The sequence below is a fragment of the Numida meleagris genome, chromosome 19 (assembly GCF_002078875.1).
Source record: "Numida meleagris isolate 19003 breed g44 Domestic line chromosome 19, NumMel1.0, whole genome shotgun sequence".
In the NCBI taxonomy this organism is placed as follows: domain Eukaryota; kingdom Metazoa; phylum Chordata; class Aves; order Galliformes; family Numididae; genus Numida; species Numida meleagris.
In genome coordinates, this window is record NC_034427.1 from 5,461,643 (window position 1) to 5,487,038 (window position 25,396).

A 25,396-nucleotide genomic window follows, 5' to 3' on the forward strand; every position below is an offset into this window, starting at 1 on the left:
TGCACCCAGGGTGTCACAGGTAGAAATAGGATAAGTAGCAAGTATAACGGATAAAAGTAACAAGGGGACTACAGGGCAAAAAAAACCATTCTTGCACACTCCTGTAACAGAAGGCTGAGGGTTTCAGCATGAATATCAAGGGTATCAGCTGTTATTTCCTCATTCCAAATCTCCTTGTTTTTCTCTAAATCATGTTTTTATCATTTAGTTTTAAGTACAATCTTAACTCTAATGATTCTGAAGGGAAGTGATAAAAGACATAGTTCTTTGGAGTGAATAGAGATGCCTGATTTGTAACAAATAATTCCAGTGAGGGCCCTGCTGCACCCGGTTTCTGGAGCCCCGTGCCGTGAGGCAGTCCTTTTGTGTTATGGGTCTTGGTTATGCAGCTGTAGCTGCATGGTTTTCTGCAGCCATGTGCAACACTGGTGCACTTGTGGTATCTGAGTAGGAAAAGGTGTTTTTTAATTGTGAATGTTGAAGAGAAATGTAGAAATTGGGAGAGATTTTATGTATTTATGTTTATATGTATTTACATATATTTGTACTTATACACATGCAAGCAATTTTAATTTTCAGTTGACTACAGGTTATAAGCTTGAAGTCTTTCTTTACCAGCTTAGTTTGGATATTTGGTGCTCAATTGTCCACAGTAAGAGAGCGGAGCGGTTCTCTTTTGGCAAACAGTGAGGTCTTTTGCAAATATTGCTCCATTTAGCAAACAGGTTCACTAGGCAAGAAAGGCATTCTGAAAAAATTAGACTTCCTCATTTTGACTTATTCATAGTGAAATACTGCTATTGAAATTTAAAAAAAAACAATGACTCATAGCAATTATATAATGTATTTCCTGGTTAGGCTGCCAAATTGAACGTCTGTGGTGCAAACCCCATCACTTTGAATTTTCAAGTTACTTTTCAGATTCTGCCTTTGTAAGAAACAGTGGTGAAGGTAGCTAGCCTTGTCTGTTTGTATGTGCATTGAATCCCCTTCAAGTGCTTCTAGCCATGTTTACCTTGGACTGATCAACCAGAAAATGCTGATGCTTCCCCTGGTCTATCTTCGTTCAATCTCTTCCCGGGTTAATTGCAGGAAGTGCAGGGGACCACAGCCCTGCCTGCTCCCTTTCTTCTCAGCACTGCTCTGTGGCTGCAGCCTGGGGGCTGGGGAAGGTGCATCCACAGAAGGGAGTAGTACAGAAGCCTTACTAGGAGTAGGAAGAACGTATATTGATATGAAGACAGCATGCTTTTTTTAAATCAACATGTCTGAGACAAGAAACAGCATGTCTTAAAAAAAAAAAAGTAGTAGTTGAAAAGCACTCTATAATAGCAGGTGATGAAGCCTGGTGAAGCAAGCCAACACTTCCTGAAATTCAGGACTTCTAGGGAAACAAGACATGCAATTATTTTAGCCAGTCTCAAGCACTCAAAAACTGTAAGGCAGGCATCCCTTCGAAAACAGATGAAGTTGGCTCAAAAAATTCATGTGATAGGTTTTTTCATCAGGTTTTTACTGTCTGGTCTGTGAGTTAGAGCAAGGCCAAAAACTTCCAATGAAAGTAAAATTTTACTCAGAGTTGTCACCTTAAAATAAATAAATAAATAAATAAGTGAGAAAGATTTTAGAGCTGTTGGAATACTTTGTTATGTTTAAGCAACAGTGATTTCAGAATTGTGACAGAAATGGTCTCTTCTGTGATCTATTTTCCCAGCTATTAAAATTGTTTAGAATTAACATATTAAAAAAAGGAATTTGGAAATTTTAATTTTAATCAAAACCAACTTTTTTTCTTAGGTGAATAATTTTAGATGTACATGGAATTATTGTGGAAAAGGACTGTTTGTGAGAGGACTGCTTCTCGTTGTGGATTTTTTTTAGATTTCATTACTGAATTAACAAACCTAATAGTGATCCAGGACTTGAGTGCATGGGCTCTTATTTCAAAGTTGTTTTGTTTGTTTGTTTAAACTGAAGCAATACATGCATATCTCCTTCTTTATTAGAGTTTAGCTTTTATGGAAGTGGCCAGCTATTCCAGTGCTGGACTAAAGAAAAGATACATGTTTCAGAAGGCCAGCAGTGAGACTTTGAGGTGGGGTGACATATGTACACAAGAGTAGCAATGAGGGATGTGAGCAAGCACAGCTGGAGTGCACTGCGCTTCATTTCTCATTGCAGTCTGATGTGTTTTGTCCATTGCCTGTCCTATCAAAAAGCTTCTCTGCTGTTCCTTTTGTTTTAGTCCGTACCCTGAGATATTCTGTGCTAGTGAATGTACCTTTGCATGCCCACCCACAGATGCTGTTCTACTACAAATCTTTTTACTTTTTGTGTCTGGAATGGGCTGGGCAATGATAAATCCAGACATCCACTGCTGCTTTTGTTGTCCAATTATATCAGCACAAGGTATCTCTCAGGAATATAAACAGCCTGAGGCACAGTGCCCCGCAGGTCACCTTGGAAGGATATCTTATCATCAGGACTGTACTGTCAGTCTTGTACATGAGCATTTATGCCAACTCGGGTTTAGCTTTATGTCTTTTCAGCCTTTCCTGCATACATCTACCAGCTGTGCTCATGAATGAGCTAAAATTCATTATGAAAGAGAAAACAGTGTTGTGGTTTTCACCTGCTGAAGCATTTTCAGTTCTTGAAGTGGGAGGAACAAAGGATCTATTATAGATAGAGAGAAGGCTCCAAAGAGTGTGAGAAGGAATGTACTGACAGAGGAAACAAAAGTACCTTCCTTGAAATCCGTGGATAGATGTAGCCAAAATCTTCAGTGTGGGAGATTCCCTTTGTTATACCACCTGGAAGGTGACAGCAAGACAATAGTGTTTTCCCTGCTTATGAATAATTCAGAGGTTTTTTTGTGTGTGAGAGCAGGATGAAATAGGGAGCACAATTTTTCAAACTGTAAATCTTAATTCCCAGAGAAAATTAATGGGACATAGCAGGTGCTTTTGAAAATTTGACCCAAGGAAAAAGAAACCATCAACGGTGAATCTTGTGGTAGACAAAGACAAACTTATAGGATTGGGTCTTTTTTGTTTTGTTTCTTTGGATCAGAGGCAATGAGAAAAGTGACATCTCACTTTTTTGCAGTTACGTTTTGGTAATTCACTCTGAAACAAAGTAGAAAATCAGACTCTTTTTTTATGTTGGGAAGCACTGGGGTTGTAGAGTTGAAGCTTTCTGCTTAGTAATCTGCACCTTTTTTTTTTTTTTTGAAGAATGAAGGTGAAAGCAGTTGTTCAAATAATGAAAACCAGATATGGAAGCAAGACAGAAATGCAACTCTTGTAATTAGGCTGCAGTCTGTCTCTTTCTAACAAAGCTAAAGCTGAGGGCTTGGCTTGTACCAGTCCTGCCTTGGGCTCTGTGCTGGCATATACATCTGTTTAAGAAGATCTAGTGGTTTGAGCTTGTATTTGGCTGCTAGCCAAATCAGTAAAAATTGGGATCATCGCATGGGGGTTGTTTCAGGGAGAATCATTTCTAGATTTGCTTCTCCTTTGTGGATAAACTTGTAAGTATCTTATCTTTCCCAGCGTAGGATCTGAGAAGTTTTTCCTAAGGGCAGGAGTCCCATCTTTTGTTTCTCACCTGCTTCATTCTGCAGTGGTTATCAGTTTGTCTGCTGATGGCAGATGCAGAGCCTGTTCTCACAACCATGTCAGCCTTTTTACCATGCTTTTACTTCTGGTATGCCCTTTCTGAACTGTGCCATGAGTTTCCCATTGTTCAGGTAACCTTCTGTAGTCTGCTGCTATTATGGGGCAAGTGCTCTGCTCTTCCTTGCATACAATCCCACTGAAACCTCTTCAGGAAAACTCCCACGACCAAGTCCATTGCCTTCAGAGCGCAGATGGAAATGCCAGGTTCCTGAGATGATGTGTTGAGTGTGTTGTGGGGAAGAGGTTATAAAACCATATAGAGCAGCCTGAGAGATGCTTTAAATTATGCCCGAGCAGCAAAGGCCCAAGCTTTGGGAGCAATCTCCTTCCAAATTTCCAGTTTCTTGCAGGTGCCCTCTGGCCTGTGAGCTGTGCTGAGCAGGGGTGTGGAGTAGTTGCATGTGCCTACAACACCATGGTGGTTTCCTGTTTCATCCTTTCAAAAGATGATCCATCAAGTTGCTATCTGGTTCTCATCACGGTCAGCATCCTGAGTGCCTTGCTGACTCAGTCTCCATGCTGGTTCTGCTTTGGCATTGCAGTTATACCTATCTGAGTACTGTGCCGGAGAGCCATGGGATTGCTCACTACACTGATCTTCAGCTCGTGTTTGATGGTCTTGAGTTAGGGCCTGGAATCACTGCCTTCAAAACTTCATTGTAAAAGAAAGTGCGATTTGTGAATTATCCCAACAGCTTCACCAAAAAATTGAAACTTTAAAATGTTTAATTTGGCATTCCTATCTTCAGAATGATGGAAAAAGGCTTTTCTTCTTTTTTCTTCCTAAACATCACTAAACAGAAAAGTCTCCATTCTTGGCAGAGGTTTGTGGGCCAAATTTAAGGGCAAAATGCTGCTTTTTGAGTAGGGGATTCTAATGGAAAAGCTGAGCATCAAATTCACACAAGGTTCTTCTTAATTGTAGAAGCCCAAAGCTCTTCCAGATGTCTGTCAGCCCAGCTTGCTAGATGCTGCCATCACTGGTTTTAATAAAAGCTCATATTCAGCAAATTTACTACTGATTTACTGTATATTACTTAAGCCAGAAAATGTTTTTGCTCTAAAAGGCAAACAAAGACCTGATATTTTCATCCATTGTGCTCCAGCATGTCATTTATTATGCTAGATCCTATCCAGGTTCCCTTATTTTACTTAAGATTTTCTGTAGATTGCCATTGTTAAAACTGGAATTCCAGAAACTCCTGTGAAGAAGTACGTAAGCAAGAAATCCATATCAACAAATCAGTAAATGGTGCATGCAAAACAGGCAAAGCCACTCTCAGAGCAAACACGTACGTGACATGCACAGCCAGACAAGATTTTCTGTGGAGAGCAACCCGTTTGTACATGCAGCTACTGCATGCTCTAAAGAAAAATGGAAGCTGAGAGGGAAAAAAAAAAAAAAAAAGGAAAATGTTAAAAAAAACAAATGAGCCTTTGCATTCAAAAGTGAACAGAACAAAACCAGGAGAGTAGCTAATGAAATCTCTGAACAATTATGTAATTAAAGTGCATTAATCATTATAAAATATCATTCCCCTTTAAACATCTGCTTCCATTCACTTGGCAACAGTCTGGTCAGTGTCATGAATGATGGGGTTTGAGATTGTGCTGAAGGGCATGTGTTATCTGAGAAACAATGTAGAACATCCCTAGCTTGACAGGATCTGAGATGGCAGTGCTTTTCCTCCTGTCAGGTAATAGCGTTAGGGAAATACAGAAAAAAATCAGACATTGTTTACTGTGGAAAAGAAAACCTGGTACAAAATGTAACCCTGCTTTTTCAGCAGCGCAAGCAGAAATTTAATTTTGGCCAGAAATTTGCCAGTGGATTTGAAGAAAGTAATTTCCCTTGAAAATGGAGTTTTAGGAACCGTAGTTGCTTGGAGGAGAGACCTTGTTCCTGCCTCTAGAGAAATGAGGACCACCACATCCTTCCTGACTCCTTTCTCTCTTGCAGCCTGGCTGCTCAGGCAAAAGAGAGAGATTAGCCATTTCAGGAGAAAATCTCCTTTTCCTCTGGCAATGGTTAAGTGTGCAGAAGGGCTGCAGCCATTCCTTGTTGCCAGACAGCCTGCTTTGAGGCTGCCTGCAGACCAGACACACATGTGCCTCTGCAAAGCCCCTGCTTGCACTTGCTCCAGTGCTGTTAGGACTGAGTAAAGTTTCTGATGGGATGTGTTTTATTTAGGATTAGATGAGGGGAGTCCTGAATTCCTGTTTTAGCTCTGCTATTAGGCTATTGGTTAGGATGACATTTTTAAAGCTGGGGACTATTTTTGTATCCTTGTACAAATCTAAAGCCTCACTGCATTTTCATGCACTTGGTAACATGGACAGTGGTTGCAGGTGTCCTCTTTGCACCTGCCTTTTTACTTCTCTCTTGCTTTATCTTAGTGTCTGTGTCTGAGGCAGGAGCTGTGCTGGACTTACAGGACATATCTGAAGGTGAAGCACTTTCAGGTCCTCTAGCAACAAAGATCTGTTTGTAATGCAGCACTATTTTTAAGCTAATCTTACTTTTTTAGCAAATCAATAGGGGACAGCAGTTAGGGAGTAGGGATCACACAAGCACTGGATCCTGAGTACTGTGTTCCTACCCAGCTTATCATTCACCACTGACTTCAGATCTCCTTCATGGCATGTAATCAGGCAGCCCTGGACAACCTCTGGACTTGATGCTACATTGATGGCAAAAATGCATGTGCCCACATGGGTTTCTAAGGGAGAGTCCAGACCCTGTTTGGAGAAAGGAGGAGGAATGGGGCTGTGCGCATTGTTCATGGCAGTGTCACTTTGTACTCTTTTTTGGCAATTCTACAAATTCCCAGAAGATGGATGCATGTTTTCCCAGGCAATGTCTTCCCAGCTGTTAGGTGGAAAAGTGAAAATGAACTCAGCTTTGGTCCTTGCTGTTCAGCTGCGGATAAAAACATTTCACCTGGTTTGTGCCTGTTGATTGCAATACTTACCCTCCCTCACAGAGAGACCAGTAGTCTTTATAAAAGTGATTGGAGAAATCCAGATAAAATTACGCAATTTGTTCCCTGTTTCTCAAAACTGGTACAGTCATACATGCATATTTAAACAGAAAAAATCAAGACAAACATCTCTGCTTCTCACAGAGCTGCCTGAATTAGTATTGCAGAAGCTCAGTGTCAGGAATTCGGATTTCTCTGCTGTTGTCCTTAATGCCATGGCGTCTTAGGTGTGCTGTGCACTGTATGCTGTGGACTGCTTCTGGGCTGCTGCTGTGCCACCTGCTGCCTTTAGGGACCAGCTCAGAGAGATCCCTGCCTGAGAGCCAAGTGTGCAGCTCCTTGTGCAGCGGTGTGTCCAGCACTGACAGAAAGGGCAGCCTGTGCAGGCTGCGGCTGGGCGCCTCAGGTTTGCTCACCTCCGTATCCCCTCTCCCCCATTTGCTCCCACCTGCTCTAGTAGCACAGTTCTGCTTCTGGGAGCCTGTTTGATGAGGCTCTGAAATGTGAAAAGAACATCACACCTCTGAGCCCTTTTCGTCATTTGTTCAGGACTTGACCCAAAAGCTGTGCTGGTACTCTGGTGTAGTCTTAGAAAATTCAGATAGATTTCTATGGCATAGTGTGTGGGGTTGTTTGTGTTTGTTTTTTAGAAAAAAAGGAAGAAAGCTGGCAGCTTTAGCTTTAGATTTTCTTTGGTTGGTGGTTCTTCATCGTTCTAGATGCAGCCACTGGCTGCTCAGGGAACAGGAGCAGAACACTGTGGGAGTAAATGTGCCTAGGAAAGCTGCCTTGTGGAAACTCTATCTTGCAGGTATCTGGCATAGCTCACAGTTTTCTTACTGTGCTCACGTAGATGTCTTTACTCAATCTCTCAAACATACGCATGCAGATCTTAATGCAGTGTTTTGGTGTCCATCTAAAACATTAAATTCTTGAAGGGAAGCAAGCAGCTCTATTATGAGCAGGTTTCTTTGAAGCCCCTTTCTGAAAAGCCATGCAGGTGGAGTTGGGCACATACATTGAAAGCTGAGGTGTTTGTATGAATAGGCATATCCATATTGTACGTACGATCTGAAATCGTAATTTATTCACTCTCTTTTCTGAACTGTTTGTGTGATGCATAGTGTGTGGGCTTTCATTGTGTAAACACAAATAATGTTTTCCTCTGGTGACTCAGATCCTATATGACACAGACTGTTCGCTTGAAGTTTTCACTTAAATAAGCTGTGGTTATTTATGTGAAAGGGGCTGTCCTTGTATCACTGCCATCTAATGGTCAAGACTTTGTAGCTGAGATTGGTTCTCCAGGACATATCCAGTAGATACCAGGATTAGCCCAAACACCTGAACGTCTCCTATCATCAGTGCTAACCTTCTTAATATTTTGTAAGAATACACAGTGCTGTTTACTGCCCTCAGTTTCATTGTCAGTCCTTAGTAAACTGTTCTGGAGGCTCACTGGACACTGGCGTGTAAATCCTTGTGCTGGTAGCATGGAAGAGATAAGGTAATTTAATTTTTGGATGGCAAAATCCAGGAACAAAGGGAAGGCATTAATCAGTTGGGTGTAATCTCCAAGGAAACAAGTACTTCATTTCAATTCAGCATTTACCTTTGATGAAAACTTTAGTGAATGTTATTATGTGGAATTTATATGAAGCCTGGGTTTAGGTAACCAACTTTAATATTTATACTCTTAGGGAAAAAAAAATTGAATCATTAGTAAGCATGCATAATTAATGAATAAATTATATTTTTCCTTTGTTTTCCTTCAGGTATAAGGAAATGCTAGATCTAGTGATATCACCCAGCCTGACTGTAAATAGAGAGTGCCCTGACAGACTGAAGCTTAACCTTACTAACATTTATGCCACGGCTCCAGATGACATAGAAGGTAGGCTGCTTCTTTTGCTTACTGCTTATTAGCTTTGGCATAACGTACATGTATATAAAATAAGGGAGCTGGCCTCATACAGGGCCTCTGCTTCTAATGGTTGGTTGTATTGCATAGTGAGCAATTGGGGTTTTTATTTGAGAATATTTGTAGCCATTCTAGTTGTGGCTGAATCCTTCAAAAACGCTTTGAATGCAGAGTTGAAATGTTTTACATAAATAGAGATCTGTGTATTGTAGGTGTAAACATATGCGCACACATGTATATCTGTTCACTGGATTAAGTGCCGGTATCAAATGTATTTTGTGAAGAGCTGGTACTTTCGATTTAGACCCTACTAGAGCTCCAGGGGTGGCTGTGCTGCAGCCGGTGGAGTGTGGATCGCAGGGGCTCCCAGGCCCAACAACACACAGTGTAGCCAAAAAAGAGTGTTCCAAAGCAGCCCTGTGCCCCAGTTTGCATCACTCTGAGATCATGGCTATCATCTCCAAATGGTTTGTCCTGCTGATGTCTGGTCTGAAGTTTCACATTTGGCAGGTACCAAGGACAAATTCTTTCAGTGGTTGAGGCTCTGATGGAAATCTATCTGTTCTTCTCCTCCTCTTCCTCCTCTTCCTTCCCCCCATCATACTGTTCAAGTGAAGGAAACAGAAGAATGTTAAATCTGCTAAAAAAATTATTGGCAAGTGATGCAGCTGAACTAGTTCTTGCTAGTACAATCCCAGCTATTGTTTGCTGCGGTCAGAATCTGTCAGCCTTCCTGTTGGAGGGGAGTTAGCAAAGGCACTGACTATTATGTTGTAGTAGTGTGTTTAACCCTTCATTTATAGACTCGTAGCAGCCAAGGAGATGTTTTGCTTGCATGTATGCTAAGGCATTAGCAATTGTGTGATTAAAACACAAACATCAGGATTGCCTATTTACAGGAGCAGTCAAAGGGATAAGAATCTAAAGGAAACATCCTTTTAAACATGTGTGTTTGCAGAAAAGATTAGAGCTAGAAATGATTTTAAAATACTCTATTTTGTAAACTCCTTGGTGCAGGAACTGTTTGTTATTATGCAATATAAATATGAGCCAACAGAACACTTGTACCACAAAGCACCAACATGCCAGTGACAGCTCATGTTGATAAGTTTCTGACAGAAATATTACAGTTGATTTTTTTTACAGTTTGATCCCTTGGTCTACCATAAATATGTTCTTTTAATTCTTGTTAATTGGAGAAGAGGAAAATACTTGTGTTTTTGTCAATCTCCGGCTGCCTGAGCTTTTAGTGCAATGAATGCAGATGAATGTATGCTCCATATTACACGTAGCTTTAATTTTAGCAAGTCTAGTTGCAATATTAGATGTCTACTTTGTTGTATCGAGAGTTCTTGTCATGAAATCTGCAGCTATATCGACATAGTTTTCAAATATACATTCTGCCTGTAGCTCTACACATTTGGGTAGAAACAAATAGTTTTAGCCTGTACTTCTGACAATGAGAGCATGTCATACTGCATGTTCATACACAGTGAATCCCTATTTGGTTTACTCTGTATTTGCCTATTTCAAAACTAAAAAAATAATCTGAAGATATAGTATTTTTCAAATAGAAAAGCCATTAAACTTATGTTCAAACTGCCAGTGCTTCTGCTGTTCTTCAAGTATAGAAGACATCATGAATGAAATGAATGAAAATTATAATATATATATTTTTTTTTCTAATACAATTCTGTTTGGTAATGAGGAACAGATTTGTTGAAATTGTATAGTTTTTGTTTTAACAATCTAAAAATCTAATTTCCTAAACCATTTCTTTCAGGTAAGTCAAAGCAATCTTTTCACAGTGAGTATGAAGGTGAGTCAGGTAAGCTCATCTTTGGGTTTAAAAGCAGTCTTTTTTTCTACACCTGCTATTCCTATACCTGTATATTTGTATGCTTGTGTACATATATGTACATTTATATAACATGATCCTTTACTCTGCTTTACTCTGATTTTTTTTTGTTTTTAAATAAAATATCTCTGCCGCTTGCTGTGGAAATAGGTTTGTATTAGCCACATTCTAGAGGAACTAGGGTAGGGGTGCTGATGGGTTTTACTTTTGTCAGGATCTTCTGGAATGTAAGAGCATAGAGAACTCTTTATGGTTTTGTGTCAGTGCCCACAGAGTGTTAGGGCTGATAGGGTGCATAGTCCTTCCCCTGCAGTGTGTAGTCATTCCCAGCTCATTCTGAAACACATTCCCCTTGGTCATCAATGCCTCAATTACCAGAGCCTTTTTTCCTAAAGTAACTCAATGCTGCAGTAGCATTTCTGATCTGTTCTAACCTAAAGTGTAGTTATTGAGCACTGCAGTTGTCCCACAGAAGAAAGAAAGGAGTATATGGAAATTTTTAAAATTTTGTTAATTATCTCTGAAGATGTCTAAGTTTGTGAAAAAAGGGTCTCCTTTATGAAGGAAGTGTGTATTCTAGGTATTTTAATCTTTTAAGGAGATACAATTGTTTCTTACAAAATGCAGTCCTTTTTCACTATTATTATTAGATATAGGGGACATAATACAAATTAACATTCTAAAAAAAAATAATATATTGTTATTGTTATTAATTTGTTGTTGTTACTGTTAGGGTTTTTCCATTTATTTGCTCCCAAAGTCAACAAAGATAAAAACAGACTTTTAATACAATTTACTCTTTAAAAAAAAATCAGATTGAATGCCTCTCTTTTAAAAAATACATTAATGCTATTGTCATGTTATGATGTAGAATTATAAAGCCATCTAAAATATTGTGAAAAAAGGCTGTTGAAGAAAGAACATCTGTAAAAGAGTGTTAAACCAAGAAGAACGAATATTTCATATTCAAACATGTCAAATCATTTTGGAAATTCTCTGCAGATCTATGGCATAACAAGTTACTCAAACCCATTGGACTATTTGCATTTATTTAGGCCGTATGTATATTTGCATATTCCATTAAATAAAACATACTTTAAATGTTTAATTTTTCAACTTACAAACGGCTGAACAAATGAAATGATTCTGTTTTGGAAACTTTGAACTGACAATAATGCATCTGTAGCATGGTGGGTATGACCATGACAACGCGTGGGGCAGCGTTGTGGATGTTTCCTGCCTGGTGATGGCAATGTGCGGCACTGAGGACACTGCAGGAGTCTGCCTTTCCACCCAGCCTGTGCTCCTGTGGTGGAGAGATCTGCCTAAAGCTGGGTAATATTTCCTATCCCATGTAACAAATTACATTATATATACCAGCAGCTAATGTGGAAGGTGGAGGTGCTGCAAGCAGCGGAGAACGTGATGGTTGATGTTCTTCTCCCTGGAGAAAATGCATGTAATTAGTCTGGTGTGTTGATTGATACAGACAGCAGATAGAAAGGCTGGATATGTTGTGCCTAATGTCATTATTAATAATTATGAAGGTGTGTTGGCATTTATACTGCTGTAATAACACTGACTCCAACCAGAGTTAGAGAATTAGAAATTGGATGGCATAACGAAGGCAACCTGCATAATACTCATGGTGGCATTTAAATACAGTATTTTCAGTACAACTTGCAGGCAACTTACAGGTTTTAATTTAAATTATTTTAATGAAATTAAGCCTAGATATATCTCCAGATAAAGATGGTGGCACTTTTTTTTCTCTGCTGGTGTTGCAGGACACAACTATTTGATTCACTGGAAAGCGTCTCTCTCATTTTACTTGTGTGATGCATTTTCTACTGCTTTCATTTACTGTTTTTGATTATTTCCAGGTCAGTAAGGTAGGTTATAGTTAACATAAAAAATCAGGACTGATGGGATTTAAAGTGATATATTTCTTACATTTAGTATGTCTTTGCATGTTTTAGCATTTTATTATTTTAAAGAAAGTGAGTCATGGTTTAGAACAGTATCAAAAAAAGGCAATATGACAAAATGTGTTGTGATCTTAATTCAGTTACCATTGTAGTTGCCTTTATAGCTTTTAATGTATGATTCATCTTACCAAAGCCCAACTTCGTAATTGACATCAGTCGTATGAGAAGAAGAAAGTGGTAACTCAATCAATCAGTAGCACCATCTAAACTAAACTAACTAAAGTTGTATTTATTTGTTTTTAAGTAGATAGTAGCTTTATCTGCTTCAGCTCTTTGGAGATTCACTCCCAGACAGTATCTCCTAATTACTGTGTGTTTTTCTCAAACCAGAAATTGTAAAAACAGTGGTATCATCTTGGCTGTAGAACAGAATATGATGAAAATCTGAGACCCTTTAATTTTGTTTTCCAGGCAACAGCAAAGCAGCGCCACAGTGTCCTCTCCATCTGTACTCCACAAAGTGAGTGTTCCTGCCAAGTGCTGTGATTTAAAAAACATATTTTACTGAACAGCCATTTTGTGTGGACTTCTATCACCTTGAAAAGCATTTGTCTTAAGCCTATCCACCTGCTCCCCTGTATGTCTCTGGCCCAGTGAAGAAATGATCCCTAATCTTGTTAAATATGGAGTGAAAGAAGTTTTGAGGTGCCATGTGCTGTACATTTGTACCCTTGGGAATCCAAACCTTATCACTTCGAATATTGCTTTGCTTATTAGTGACCACAGAGGAATATGTAAAAATGTCAGAGGTTTCTCATGATGCTTGATTGTTTGACAAACTCAAAATGAAACACAACAATCAGAGTATTGAGGTTTTTTTAACTTGCACGTATTTTGCACAGTCCTAAATTTCCTGTGCATGTAGGTAGCTTAATCTTAATAGCTTAAATCAGGAGCTATACACTAAAACAAACTTTTGCCCCAGTCTAGTAAGTTCTGAGCTCCCAAAATACTCATCATCGTAGTTGGATAATGTTTTATCGAAATGTCTAGACACGTTTTCCGTGTGCTCTAGAAGATTGTGCAGTAACTATTGCCTTAGACCTTCTGTTTTCTTGTTCTCAATAGACATTATCCCCATATAGTGACAGTCCAGTCTTTCCCAACAATGGCAACATACGGACAGACTCAGTACAGTGCAGGAATTCAACAGGCTGCTGCATACACTGCCTACCCTCCTCCAGCGCAGCCCTACGGCATACCTTCCTACAGTGAGTACTCTGATGTCATGTTGTCTTTGAGTGTGTCTTCTTCCTTTTGCTCCTAGAAAAGCTTATTTGAAGACTTAAGGTTTAGAATGAAAAGGCATTTCTATACTGGGAGTGTTCACTTCTTAGTCTTAAAGGAAAAGCTGACTTTGTTAAAAATGGTAGAATTACTTTGAACTATCTATCAACTCTTTATATCCTGGGATATGGTTTTACAAACTACTTAAGGTTGAAGATGGTCAGTAACAGGATAGGAGACAGTATGAAAAACTCAGGTTCAGTAGGACGTTGCACTTATGAGCAGGAGCTGTGACTGTTACCATGACTCACTACAATGCAGTGAATGTGGTATTTAGGTAAAGTACGCTTTGACTCCTTTGATGTCTCCTGGAGTTTCAATGATAAAAGCTACTTTAGGAAAAAAATTCTGTATTACAGAAGATTCAGGACACAAAGCAAAGTAGGGCATTGGTACAAAATACTCTGGTTTTGGAAGACTGTTTGTGTTTAAATGAATGGTTGTTAGCTATAAGTGCCGTGAGCATTTCTAACCCTGGTCAACTTTTGTTCACTACACAGCCTCGCAGGCAGCTGTGGGGAGATGGTGCTGGGCTGGGAGCAGCTGGAGGATTCAGGCAGAGAACTAACTAAACCAGTACTCCTAATGGTGGAAAGCCTGGCAAACCAAGTGTTAAATGTCTTCAAGTTGTGCATGGAAATAGCGTGCTGTGGCGGCAATTGGGAAGTTCTTTCCACTCCTGTAGACCAGAGGGATACTGCTCTTGCTTAGGCACAGTTCTTTAACAGAAAGTTTTGAGGCTCCTTATTCTGAGCTGATCTCATGAGTGCTGAATCTTGCAGCATTGAGATGGCTTCATAGTTCTGTTTCTGCTGCTGGTTTCTCTCACACTCTTAAACACCTTCATTTGCTTGGCAAATACAGTATCCTTTCCCAACAAGATTTTATACAGCCTTTGATAACACTTTTCCTGAAGGGAAATTCAATGCAATAGTCTGGAAGGTCAGGGAAATGGTCTTGGCAGAGATGAAGCTCTACCAGGATGATGAGAGGAATGTTTTGAGACCCTTTCCTGGAGCTACTTGTGTGTTTGCATCAGCTGGCTGATTTCCAAGACAAACTCTGAACAGTTGTCCTGTTAGAGCAGGTGAAAGTAGAGCCATTTGCTACTGCCTTGAGTCTTTAGGGCATACATGTGTCAGGCCCATATGCTGCTTATAAATCCTGTGGATGACCTCTTAGCATCCTTGAACAGTGATTTCCCTCCCCCAACCATATACCCTCTATAAGATACTCAGCACAGCATATGAAAAACTCCACCTGGCTGACAACCAAGAACAATGAAGCAGTATTGTTTTTAGGCACAAAAATAAAACTCAGCCAGTTTCTAGACAAAACAGAACATTGTGTGGAAATTAATTTGGTGCTAAGTTATTTCACTGTCTGACAACAATTTTAGACTTCCAAAAAGGCCCATTCGCTGAAGATTAATTGTAGCCAGGGTAGATGGAGTGTTTGCATGCAGAGTGCTGATGTAATTGAAAATCATGGGATGTTATGAAAAGAGGCTTCTCTGCACACACTTGCAAATCCCTTTACTTCCCCAGCAGTAATGGACCCGGACGCCTGCACTGACACATGTTCACTCACTGATCTATTTGGTCAGTTTATTTAACTTCCAGCATTTCACAATACAGCGTTGCCATATTGATGCTAACTTGTACTTAGATTGTATTGCAGCTATTCTCACCTAAAGCTTAAAGAAGTAGTTTTATTAGAGAAGATATTATCTGGGAGAAATTATTCCCAACCTGAGCAAATTCAGACTTGTTGCTTCTAAAAGTCATTAAGCTAGAAAACAGCAGGTTTGGTGAAAAGCATGTGAATTCTACTTGTCTGTTGGCAAGTTTGTCTGTGAGTGCTAACAGACGACAACAGCCTGGGAAGTGTATAAATCCAAGGCCAGAATATCAACAGGGTCTTTGTTTAGCTCTAGTGCTCTAGCACTCAGGATGTGTCCATGGCTATTTTTTGTTTTGTGCAAATAGGTATGCAAAGGAGCAGGAGGATCACACCCAAGGGTTCATAATAAGACGCACCTTTCAGCTGTTTATATTAACAATACAGCTGTAGAATCTTGGCAGGATCTCTGAATAAAATATCAACCTCTTTTACTATCAGCAAAGGTTTAATCAACACTTAAATCAGCAAGTGCTGCTCCTCCAGTAAATTGTCAGTTTAATTGCCTGATTTTAGTAATGAAAAGATTTTGTGGCTTCAGGACTTACATTTACTGTTCCTGAGCTGTATGTTATATCTAAGTGAATAAATGATAACTGTCCTGTACGACCTGCTAATAAATACTTTATTACCAAATCTGAAAATATAACAGAAGCAAAAGATACGTCTACTGAGAACAGAAGTCTTAAGGTTCATTTGCTGCAGGTCCTGTTGCTTTGTTAATCATTGCTTGCACCCAGTAACTGTCCAGAAAGGTCTTGAGTCGATGAGTTTGTTTAACACCAAAACAAAACTGTTTTTCCATGAATTGTTTTTGAAAACAATGTTATTTGTGTTTGCTTCTCTATTTTAGCAGAAGTTCATTCAGGTGTGGATACAGAATGTGGCTGACTCAAATACTATCTGTGGTGAATGCACTTGACTTGTATTACTTGAGATCTCTTTGAGTAATGAGGATAATTTTAAAAAAATTGTAAAGCATAGGTTAAAATCTAGCTGAAATATTGTGAATTCCTAATCTTTCTTTTTTATAATTTTACGTGACAAAATACACATCCTGCTCTTGGTTCCTGCAATATGCTCCAAAGGCATCAAAACAGAGGACAGCCTGAGCCATTCCCCAGGACAGAGTGGGTTTCTTAGTTATGGATCCAGTTTCAGTACCCCGACTGCTGGACAAGCACCATATACCTACCAGATGCATGGTAAGTACAGCTTGTTGCTTTGTGGGATGTATTATGATAAGTCAGAATAACATACCCCTCATTAGATCAGCTGTTCTTTTGCAATTACAGTAAAAAGATTAGTAGTAGACAGGGTAGGGGAGAAAGTAAGATTTTGGAGGTCTGTTGTGCTTATCAAGGAATAGAATCATAGAATCAGCAAGGTTGGAAAAGACCTACAAGATCACCCAGTCCAACCATCCACCTACCACCAGTATGACCCCACTAAACCATGTCTCTCAATACAACGTCTGCACGTTTCTTGAGCACCTCCAGGGACGGTGACTCCACCACCTCCCTGGGCAGCCTGTGCCAGCGCCTGACCGCTCTTTCAGAAAAATAGTATTTCCTAACGTAAGGAATTAATTTCTGGCAAAAGTACTGGATTTAGCACTGAGGTACCCTAGCAAAACTTTGTGTATGACCAATACAAGCTTTGCCTTTCTGCAGAAACTGTTGTGTTTGATACATCTACCTGTTTTAACTCATGAAGTACCGGTACCATTGAACAACTGCAGGCTACCAGGTGAAGTGAGGTTCTGAAAAGCAGGGCTGAAAGCAGCTGTTTTTTTCCCTAAGGTTCCTGAGTAAAGAATAAGTTTAGAATAACTGCTTTATTATTGTCAAAATATTAACCGATTTTATAATAGTGAATTGGATTTGCTTATGTCTTCAATGACACAGCCTTCTGCTTGGAGCTCTGTAACACTTTGTTTTGTTGTATATCCAAGAAGGTCAAAATACACTTTATTCCTAAAAGTAAAACTTAAAGTTATTTTTAGTCATTCCATTTCAGAAGCTGTACAAACACCAGATTCCATCACTGACTCATTGTTGATGTGCCATCACCAGGAAAGTCACGAAAGGATTTAAAGCTGAAATACAGAAAAGTGGGAAGTAAATTAAAATGTTGAAAGTTTACTTGTGATTCCTTTTAACCCATTTTTCACATGGAATTGCATTTCTGTATTCTCGTCTAGGTTTCTGTTGCTTTTTGTTTTCCCAGAATGCAGCTCCCACATGTGCTTTGTGTTAGCTTAGAAGAATCTGAGCTGTTTGGGAAGGCAAACTCTTGACTCATTTGGGACTGAAGTTTTTAAGATGGCCCCTTTGTTCAATTAAGAGGTTTAGACAAACAAGTTTTGTTTCATCAGCACTTGAAAATGTTACACTTGTAAAGAATACTGACAATTGAGAACGTTGTACCAAAACTGGCTGAAAAAAACTTTATGCATGAGTGTACGAGCATGAATGTGCCCAAGGTGCTTTCAGATAATGTCTTCTAGGGTGATGCTATGGATTTAGATAAATTTGCTTCTTTTCATTCAGATTTTTATGCTAGGCAGATTACTTCAGCCAGATCACTAAGTCGTCAACACAAAAAGAAAACAAAGGAAAACTGTTTCTGCAACTGGCAGGTGCTTACTCAAAGGCAAAAGGAGAAGTAAATGTTTCTTCCTGTTGTAAACAAATATTTCTACCCTTCTTGCTCATGAAGGGAACAGTCTGAAGCTCCCTGACCATGCAGTTTATTTACCTTGTTGAGTGCTGGTGAAAGGATTGAGTGAGAAGCTGGGAGCCTTCCTGTGCTGAGTGCTACTGAGGAATGTGCACTCCGTGCTTTCCCACGCTGCAGCACCTGGGGGCAGGGAGGCAATTGTTCCATCTCCTTAATCCAATCGAGCAACTCTCCATGCCACCCAAGCTCCAGGACCATTGGGACTTTTGCCAAGTTCACATCAGCCCTGTTGGTCACCCCGTTTGTGACCCCAGGCAGAGACTCTGGCTGATGGGATTAAACAGCTGAAGGTGCAATTTTTTATTTAAATACTTTTATAAAATCGAATTTCAGGGGACAGGCTTTAAGAGTCAAGCTCTTTACCCTCACTTCAAGGATAAAATATTTATTACATCATGTCAAAATAGAGGAGAGATCTTGAAGAGTCTGAGAAGTGCAATGCATTAGCAAGGAAGGACATCTCCAGGAGTGTCTGCTGCTTAGTTTTGCATTTTAAAGTGTGAGGGAAAAAATGCTTTTTTCCAAGCTAGCTCTGCGAATATTGTATGTTGGTAATACCTCAAGTGCCTAAGTGAAATAACTTTTGACTGCTGTTGGCTTCTATTGAACATCATCAGCTCCCAGAGCAACATAGTGAAGTTGTCTGCAGGCAGGCGTGGGTGGTCAGGCCATGAATCTGGAGCAGCTTGTGCAGACTGCAAATCCTCACAGTCCCCTTGCTTATGAACTACATGGCCAGGAAATAGGTGTGTTATGCCAATCACCAAGAAATAATGACCTTTTGGATGACAAATATTTTGTCTCATAAGGCTCTAGGACAAAAGTTCTCCTTCAGTACGTGCCCAGGTAGTTGGAGCTGTTTGGTTTGCTCTCATGTTTCTTTGGAACCAACACAAGCTCTGGCTGGGATGTGTGTTAGGTTGAAGCCTCACCTCCCTGATGGCTCTTTTGGCACTTCTGAAGCCAGATTTCCTCAAGTCTGTTGATTTTCTCCACAAACACAGATGATGCAGATGCAGTGGGGTAGTGTTCAGCTTTTCATTTTTAACTGCAGTTACCAACTGTATCCTGGATCTTGAGCAAGAACAGAATCCACTGAAAAGCAATAATGAGGATAAAACATTCTTTCAGTTACTAAGTGGTAAAGAAAAAAAAAAAAAAGCAAAACTATTTTACAGACAGCCAGAAGGGGAAATCTATTTTCATGCTTTCCTAGCATGAAAATAAATTAAATGTGGAAGGACTTATAAGCCAAATAGCTAATGCAGTATGTCACACACATATATAATATAAAAGATGAGGTTGGCAAGTTCCATATCTGCCAGAAATGACATGAAACTATAATAGAAAAGGTACTATAGATTGAAGTAACGATTTTAATTTCCATGTAACACAGTGATGTGATAGTATTTTGGCAGACTGAGTAACATTCAAATAGACTGAAATGTAGTATTACTTACTCTGAAGGACTGACTTTATTCTCTTGTTTTTAATCAGTGCGGTATGCTGTGTTGACTCAGGTCATTATTGTATTTATAAAATTAATTTGTCGTAATGAAGCTATGGTATCTGAAATAGGCATGTGACCAGTTCAGGGAGGCCACTCATTTTTAGAGCTCTGAATCAGAAGAAAAGGTAACAGCTTGCATTAGATTTTTCTGTCTTTGAAGTAAAAAATTTGTAATACTGTGGGGGGAAAAAAGCCGCGTCAGGTCTGTGCTGTTTCCGAATGGATCCTTATCCAAGTATGCAGCTGCAGTACTGACTCCCCAAAGAACACCATAGTCTACGTATCAGAAATATATTTGCTTCTTAACATATATTTTTCAACATTTAAGTGTTCTTACAATTTAGCAGTTGAGTGAGTTGTTCAGGGTTTTGGTAAAATTATTATTCAGTAATAAAAATAGAATACAAGACACAAAGGTTGCATTCAACCTCTGCCCCACGGAGCTTACCATCTAAACTGGCAATTGAGGAAACTGTTTCTTGTTGGGGGAGGATCTTCAGAAGGTAATGACATGAAGCCACTCCGTTTTCTGGCTTCTCTGCACTAATTGTAACAGTGCAGACTTGAGTTGCAGTAGGGCAAACAATTATACTTGTATTCTGCCAAGCATAGTCTTACCCAAATGATTCCATACCTCAAAGAAGGAGAGTAGGTGGTCTTTCAACCCTAGCGCTTTCGGGTTGAATCTCTGGTGTGTTTCTCTTCGTCTGCGATACCATGCCTATTAGAGATCATTAACATTAGTAAAATCATCCACATTTCACAATAATTAATAATTATAAAAAATTTCATCCATCCAAATAGCCAGTTAGAGCATGAAGCAAATGTTTCAATTAAAATATGTTGGTCTGGGAGGGAAAGGCTTGTTTATTTTCTTTTGGGGTGTTTTTGTTGTTGTTGTTGAGTTTTTTTACAACAACCCTCAGAGATATTTTTTATACGTCTGCTCTCCAGACATCAGGTCATAGTTTCCTGTGCATTTTACATACGACCTTACCTAGTTTTATAACACTTCTTCATTTATGCCTGGTTACTGGAGGAGATTCTTGATACTGCGAACAGTTACTTGTTCAGGCAGTAAGTGCTTCATCCAGTCTTGCTGGTAACGAGTATCATCCATCACCCCCCTCCATGCTGCTGCTCTTCTGATGTGTTGATTTTCCTGTCCCTTGTGTTGTGAGTGAAGAGAAAACTAGAGTTATAGTCCTGCAAATGTTAGCACTGATGACCTTCTGTTCACTTGGAACGTATTTTGGACTTCACGTTAGTGTAACAGAATGGAATCTGATCCTGTGTAGGAGCAAGTGCGTTATCAAATGTGTAAGGAAATCTGTGGAATGTAATAAACTTATCATTTAATCAACTATTGGAAATACTAAGAGAAAACTGTGCTGGCGCATTAGCTAACATAGAAAACCATAAGCTATGTAGAGAGCAATGGCAGCCAGCTTATAGCACATTTCCTGCAGTCACATGAGCTTGTGTTACCCCCTTATTGCACATCAGGCCATCTCTTCTCAGCTTGTCATTAATTCCTAGACAATGCCTTGCTCTTCAGTTATTATTGCTAAAATGACAGCTGGAATGAAACTATGAAATTGCACAACAGTTAAAACTATGCAGATACTGTTGTTGGGCAGGAAAAGATTTGACCATTTTTTTAATAGCCAAATTCATCTACCCACAAAATACTTTTTACATTACAAAGGAAAATTCAGTTACGTAACTGAGATAACTTTCCTTTGCCAAGGAATTGCAAAGCAGTATTGAGTTCAGTGCAGACATAAATTTGGGGCCAAGGACCTACGCAGTGAAATTCTTTGCTACTGCTGAGCATTTGTTTTCTTTGTAGAGTCCTTTCTGATCAGCTGTCAAATAATGAATGAATAGAAAGTGTCATATCTTTGTGCAGTACTGATTTGAAATGGGCTAAATATATGTGTTGCTTATGTTTGTGGAATGAATTGCTTATGCTTGAGACAAAGTAAAATCTGACTATTTAATTGATTGAAATGTTCCATTATGCTCAAAACATTTTGGCTCTTGTTAGTATCTGGATAATGTTTTCAAAGAGGTGCCTGAATTTCTTGCAATTGTGTGCCAGTTTGTCTGTTACATTTTTTATATGAGCCCATAAATATCTATTTGGCATGAATAGTTAGCTCTATGTGCATGAATTTTGCAAAGGAAGTGACATGTTTTATTTTAAGCCTGATTCTTTAAGTATTTGGTGATGAAATGTATGAGAAGGGCAAATTTCAATTTACACTTCAGAAATGTGGGCCACGCTTTGTTACGCAGATAGTGAATCCATCTGAAGTCACAGAAAATAAAGGCCAGGGAGAGAATGTTCTCAGCGAACTGTAACTCAGATGCCTTAGGTTCATAAAATTAAAACCTCAGTAGAAAATGAGTGGCCTCTTTCAAAAGCTTCTGCTTCACAGATGGTTTGCATTAGTTGCAGTCTAAAACTGTGGCAGCAAAGCTGTCCTCCACTCCATGGTGAGTTCAGCAGGGAGAGGCCTCTCTTCAGGAGAGGTCAGACCTCACTTTTTACAGTGTAAATACAAGTTTTCCCAGAATAACAGCACAGTCACCCTTTCAAAGATTTCTAAACACGAGAGGCTGACCACGCTACATTTACTTTGTTTTAAAAGCAGCTATTTTACAGGAGAGGGAGCTCATAGGGAGAAGCAAAGGTGTTGACAGTGATGCACTGTAAGCTGCAAGGATCTTTGCTACTGCTATCCAAGGAGAGAATCCTGCTTTAGCTTTTCCTATTTCCTGCTTTTTTGGTGATTCTATTCAGAAACATTATTGTCATTAGTATTAAAATATATTCATAAATCATTAAGTAAGGAGGGACTTGGAAAGGGGATGCGCCATGGGAGTTTTGGAGGAATAACAGAAAATGAGTATTTTGAAATACTAGCTTTGAAAATATTTAGGAATAACTTTTTCCTCAATGTGAAGAGCAGTGTGGGAGGGAAGTCTGAGGGTTCTGTTTGTATGTTAGGAGAGGAATGACTAAGGTAGGGGAGAGTAGTGATGGGACTGGATGAAGAAAGTACAGCTTGTGATGATGAGGAAGTGGGAATCAATAGAGAAGAAAGGAGTGAATGATGTTTTTCTAACCTTTTTTTTTTTTAAATATTTTGGCAACATTTGTGAAGGTCATTTCAAATACTCAGAATGGTTAATGGTTAATGATTTCATTTGAGCAGATTGGAAAAATTGTTAATAACATAATAGCCAAACATTACACTGAAATGACCTGTACATGAGACTATGCTAAGATTTCTGTTGAGACCTCATTAATAGACTAAATGGATGCATGTATTTTAAAGGAAACAATACATCTTTGCTATAAAGAGATTTTAAATCACAGTTTGACATCGCGAGTGATAGAACTATATGGATAATAGCAGATGAGAAAAAGAGAACGTTCTTCACAACTTAGAGGCATATACTTACAGTGAACATTTCAAATTTAAAATAATTCTATAATTTTAAAATTCTATTATTCTCTTTCATATAGATGGAAAGTCAGCATAGAAAGCAGACACATTACAGAAATGTTTGGATGTTGTGAAGACTTCTGTTTATGGATTGTATTTTGTTCATTTTTCTAGGTTAAAAGAAAATTTGTAAGATGGTAACAGCTTGGGAAATTATGAACTTGGCCTTCATTATTCATTTATGGTGCAGTTGGCACAGAATATGCTAAAATGTTATAGAAGCTTCACTGAATAATTGATTTGGTATACCTAATAATGTTTTCTTGAAAATATCTAGAAGGCAATAGAAGAGCTAATATAAAAGTACATATGAAAATTTATATCAAGAAACATCATACTTGCATAGTCAAACGCTTGAAAGTTAGGAAAGGTGATTCATGGTACCTGTGAGGCAATTGTACTGCTTTTTGTTGTATCTCATTTCCAAACACTGTGTAAGGTAATGCTCTGGAGGAAAAAATAGAATGCAGTCATAAGATCAAAGACCATGATGATGTTTGTGGACAAATAAGTCTGACTGCTTCAGTTAGCACAGGCTTTGCAAATTAGGAGTTTCTTAGCTGCTGTGCTGGCATCAGATAACCCTCCTGCATGTTTTTGTGTTTTTTTTTTTTAATATGCAGTTTGGATGCACTTTCTATTTATATTGGCAGGGTTCAAATACTGAAACTTCTGTCCTACAGTACTGTGACATGTAGGACTTTCCCTTTTCCTTTTTCATCTTGCCCATTTATTTGTCAGTGGGTCTGAAGCAGTGTCATGCCCTGGATCTGACTGCATCAGGAGGAAGCTTTAATTTTTGGTGGCTCTGGAGTCCCCTGGGTAGTCAGTTTTCTTGGGTTTTGTTTCATTTTGTTTTGAGATTTTACAGAAGCAATCTACATGATTGTTTCAAGGATGTTCACTTTTTTAGCCCAAAATGTTTCCCTGTGATTTGCTTTTGAGGACAATCCAATGTGATTTCCTTCTGTAGCTGCATCATCATTTGATTAGAGTGGTTGAAGGGAACACTTTCTCAAAAAGAATAATAAAATTGAGTTGCTTTCCCAGGCCTCAATTCCAGAGAGTGAGTATAAGCCATCCCAGCACTTTCAACACCGTTGTTGAGCTAGATTGAGCTCAACAGGTGACCAGGCTCAAAAGCATGGTAAAAGCCAGGCTTATACAACTGGCCTGGTTATCACTTGTTAAAGCTCTTTGAGGCTCTGTTTGTTGAATACTCCCAGAAGCAGGCAGCGGGGAAAGAGCTTTGACTCCGAAAAACTGCACTGTGAAATATGTTTTGTATCATCGTTCAAAGTGCCCGTGAACACCTGGTCAGCCTAGCAGGAGTGAATGGGATTGTGGTGGGAGACGAATGGACATATTTTAAATGGGTTGCATGTCAGGGGGTAATATCTGCAGAAGGTGTTTGTATGCTTCTGGGAGCAATATCCTTTAATAGACACTGCTGTTGTCAAGTGCTATAACGTGGTAGAACCATGCTTTCATCTAGGTTAATATAGCGTGCTCTTCCCTATACTGTCTGAGCCGTTTCAGGCAGAAATACAAGACTGCTTTTGGTTCATTATGCCTAATGGCAAACAGTTGAACAGTGTGCTGCAAAGTACATGTGGGTTGAGTTTTTATTCTCCTTTAACAGGTCAGATAGTCTTGAAATACCTCCACAGCTGACAGCCATGCAACATTTTATGAGCTTTCTTGCCCAATAAATGTGGGCAGATGTTGTTGGATTTGGAACATTACAAGGCACTGGAGTATAGCTGGTGGGAGGTAATTTTGAGGAGTGCTTAACCTCTGGCTAAAAAAGTAGCAGCTTGGAGAATGCAATATTTACTGCAGGAAACATTAGCTTGTCAAAAGAGTTAAAGTACTGCAAAGAACCTTTTTGAATGACCATGCAAATCTTCATCCAGATGTGTTTCGTAGTGTAGAGTAATGCATGCTCCTCTGGGAGTTAGACTAAGGCCTTTCCTTGTATCATTTGTAGTCAACGTTGTTTCCTGTAGGAAAACAGCTTGCTAACCAAAGAATATACAAGCAATTATAGGTGGGCTTGTGAAGTATCATGCAAATCAACTGAACCCCGTAAGCATTCATTTTATTAGTTTTCCATAATCAAATAATCCTTTGAGAGAACTCCCTTAAACCACTGTGTCCGCAAATCTAGAAGTCAGAGTAAGCACTTCAATCTAAACTTTGTTGTTCTCTTTCACCCTTCTGATGACAGG

General features: G+C 39.2%; 1 protein-coding gene and 1 long non-coding RNA gene across 13 annotated transcripts in view; one reads left to right on the forward strand and one right to left on the reverse strand.

Moving 5' to 3' along the window:
- EYA2 (EYA transcriptional coactivator and phosphatase 2) overlaps nucleotides 1–25,396 on the forward strand; it is a 93,660-nt gene that overhangs the window by 28,157 nt on the left and 40,107 nt on the right. For 7 of the 12 annotated variants that reach the window (XM_021417163.1, XM_021417162.1, XM_021417160.1 and 4 more), the window contains exons 2-6: nucleotides 8,437–8,555; nucleotides 10,366–10,401; nucleotides 12,840–12,888; nucleotides 13,497–13,639; nucleotides 16,484–16,600. In XM_021417163.1, the coding sequence (XP_021272838.1) occupies nucleotides 8,447–8,555; nucleotides 10,366–10,401; nucleotides 12,840–12,888; nucleotides 13,497–13,639; nucleotides 16,484–16,600 (454 nt within the window). In that variant the 5' untranslated portion in view covers nucleotides 8,437–8,446. The remainder of the gene's footprint in view (nucleotides 1–8,436; nucleotides 8,556–10,365; nucleotides 10,402–12,839; nucleotides 12,889–13,496; nucleotides 13,640–16,483; nucleotides 16,601–25,396) is intronic. The other 5 variants (XM_021417161.1, XM_021417165.1, XM_021417170.1 and 2 more) reach the window with 1 other exon arrangement.
- Nucleotides 16,857–23,698, reverse strand: LOC110408458. Its single transcript, XR_002444358.1, has 3 exons — nucleotides 20,645–23,698; nucleotides 20,282–20,368; nucleotides 16,857–19,232 (listed from the first exon to the last, which is right to left on the reverse strand). It is a non-coding gene; the product is annotated as an uncharacterized LOC110408458 (long non-coding RNA).